The sequence below is a fragment of the Arachis ipaensis genome, chromosome B10, assembly GCF_000816755.2.
Source record: "Arachis ipaensis cultivar K30076 chromosome B10, Araip1.1, whole genome shotgun sequence".
In the NCBI taxonomy this organism is placed as follows: domain Eukaryota; kingdom Viridiplantae; phylum Streptophyta; class Magnoliopsida; order Fabales; family Fabaceae; genus Arachis; species Arachis ipaensis.
Window position 1 is genome coordinate 129290994 of NC_029794.2, and position 1020 is coordinate 129292013.

Here is a 1020-nt window from a genome sequence, read left to right on the forward strand (position 1 = left end):
AAGTGTGATCTTGATTCCTTTGTGTGATAAACGCTTAGAGAACTGAATCATGGGGTTTATGTGGCCTTGTCCTGGGTAGGCCAAGACCAAACAGTGAGCTACATGTTTGGTTTTGATCATTTTCTCTCCCATATTTCTCAACTCTAGAATGCTTGTGATTTGATTATTTGATGTGAGATGCTTATGTTCAATAATACTTGGAATTGCACATATAAATATTGGAGCAACGCTACATCACCTGTATATATTATCAATTTATGTCAGTACTCAGTAGTAATTTGCAACTATATATTTATAGAGATTTTATACCCAAAAAATATTTAGTTTGTACTTATATTTACAAAAATTTTTACACATAAATTAATATATTTTATATATATGAGAGATAAATAATTACTAGTGGCTAACATTTTATCTGTTAACTTTTTAAATTAGTCAAACTTTAATTAGTGTAAATTTATACTCAAACTTATATATAAAGATGGAATGACGACAAAATTAAACATTATTAAGTAAAGTCGCCAGTAATATTCTTAAAAAAATGCCATGTCTGCAGAATTTGTTTTATATCTAATTATAAGTTTTATCATCACATGTATTAAGAGTCAAATTTTTGAGTTATTTAAAATATGGATTGGGTGCAAGCCAAGTTATACGACCATTTTTCAAATTCAACTTCTATTTAAGAGTATAAAGATAATGAAGAGAAAAAAAAATTTAAAACTCTTAGTAAATACTACGAACATAATCTAATTTATTTTTAATATATATTTTATACTAATAATTAATTTTAATTGATGAATTTAGTCTTTGTTTGAATATAAGAAAGAAAATAGAAGAAAAGAAAATAAGAGGAAAGAAAATGAGAAAAAAAAAATAAAAGGAAAAATGAAGTTATTTGTGTATTATTTGGATGAAGAGAAAATAAATAGAAAGCTAAGAAAAAGAAAAAATTTTCTTTTGTTTGGATGGAAAAAAAAAACGAAAAAAAGAAAAATTATAATAATGTAAAATTACATT

General features: G+C 24.3%; 1 protein-coding gene across 1 annotated transcript in view; it reads right to left on the minus strand.

Annotated features, from left to right (window-relative positions):
- Positions 1-242, minus strand: part of LOC107623708 (UDP-glycosyltransferase 74G1) — a gene marked incomplete in the record, with an annotated part of 3173 nt that extends 2931 nt beyond the window's left edge. Inside the window, 1 exon segment of the mRNA XM_016326056.2 lies at positions 1-242. Within this exon segment, the coding sequence (XP_016181542.1) occupies positions 1-132 (132 nt within the window).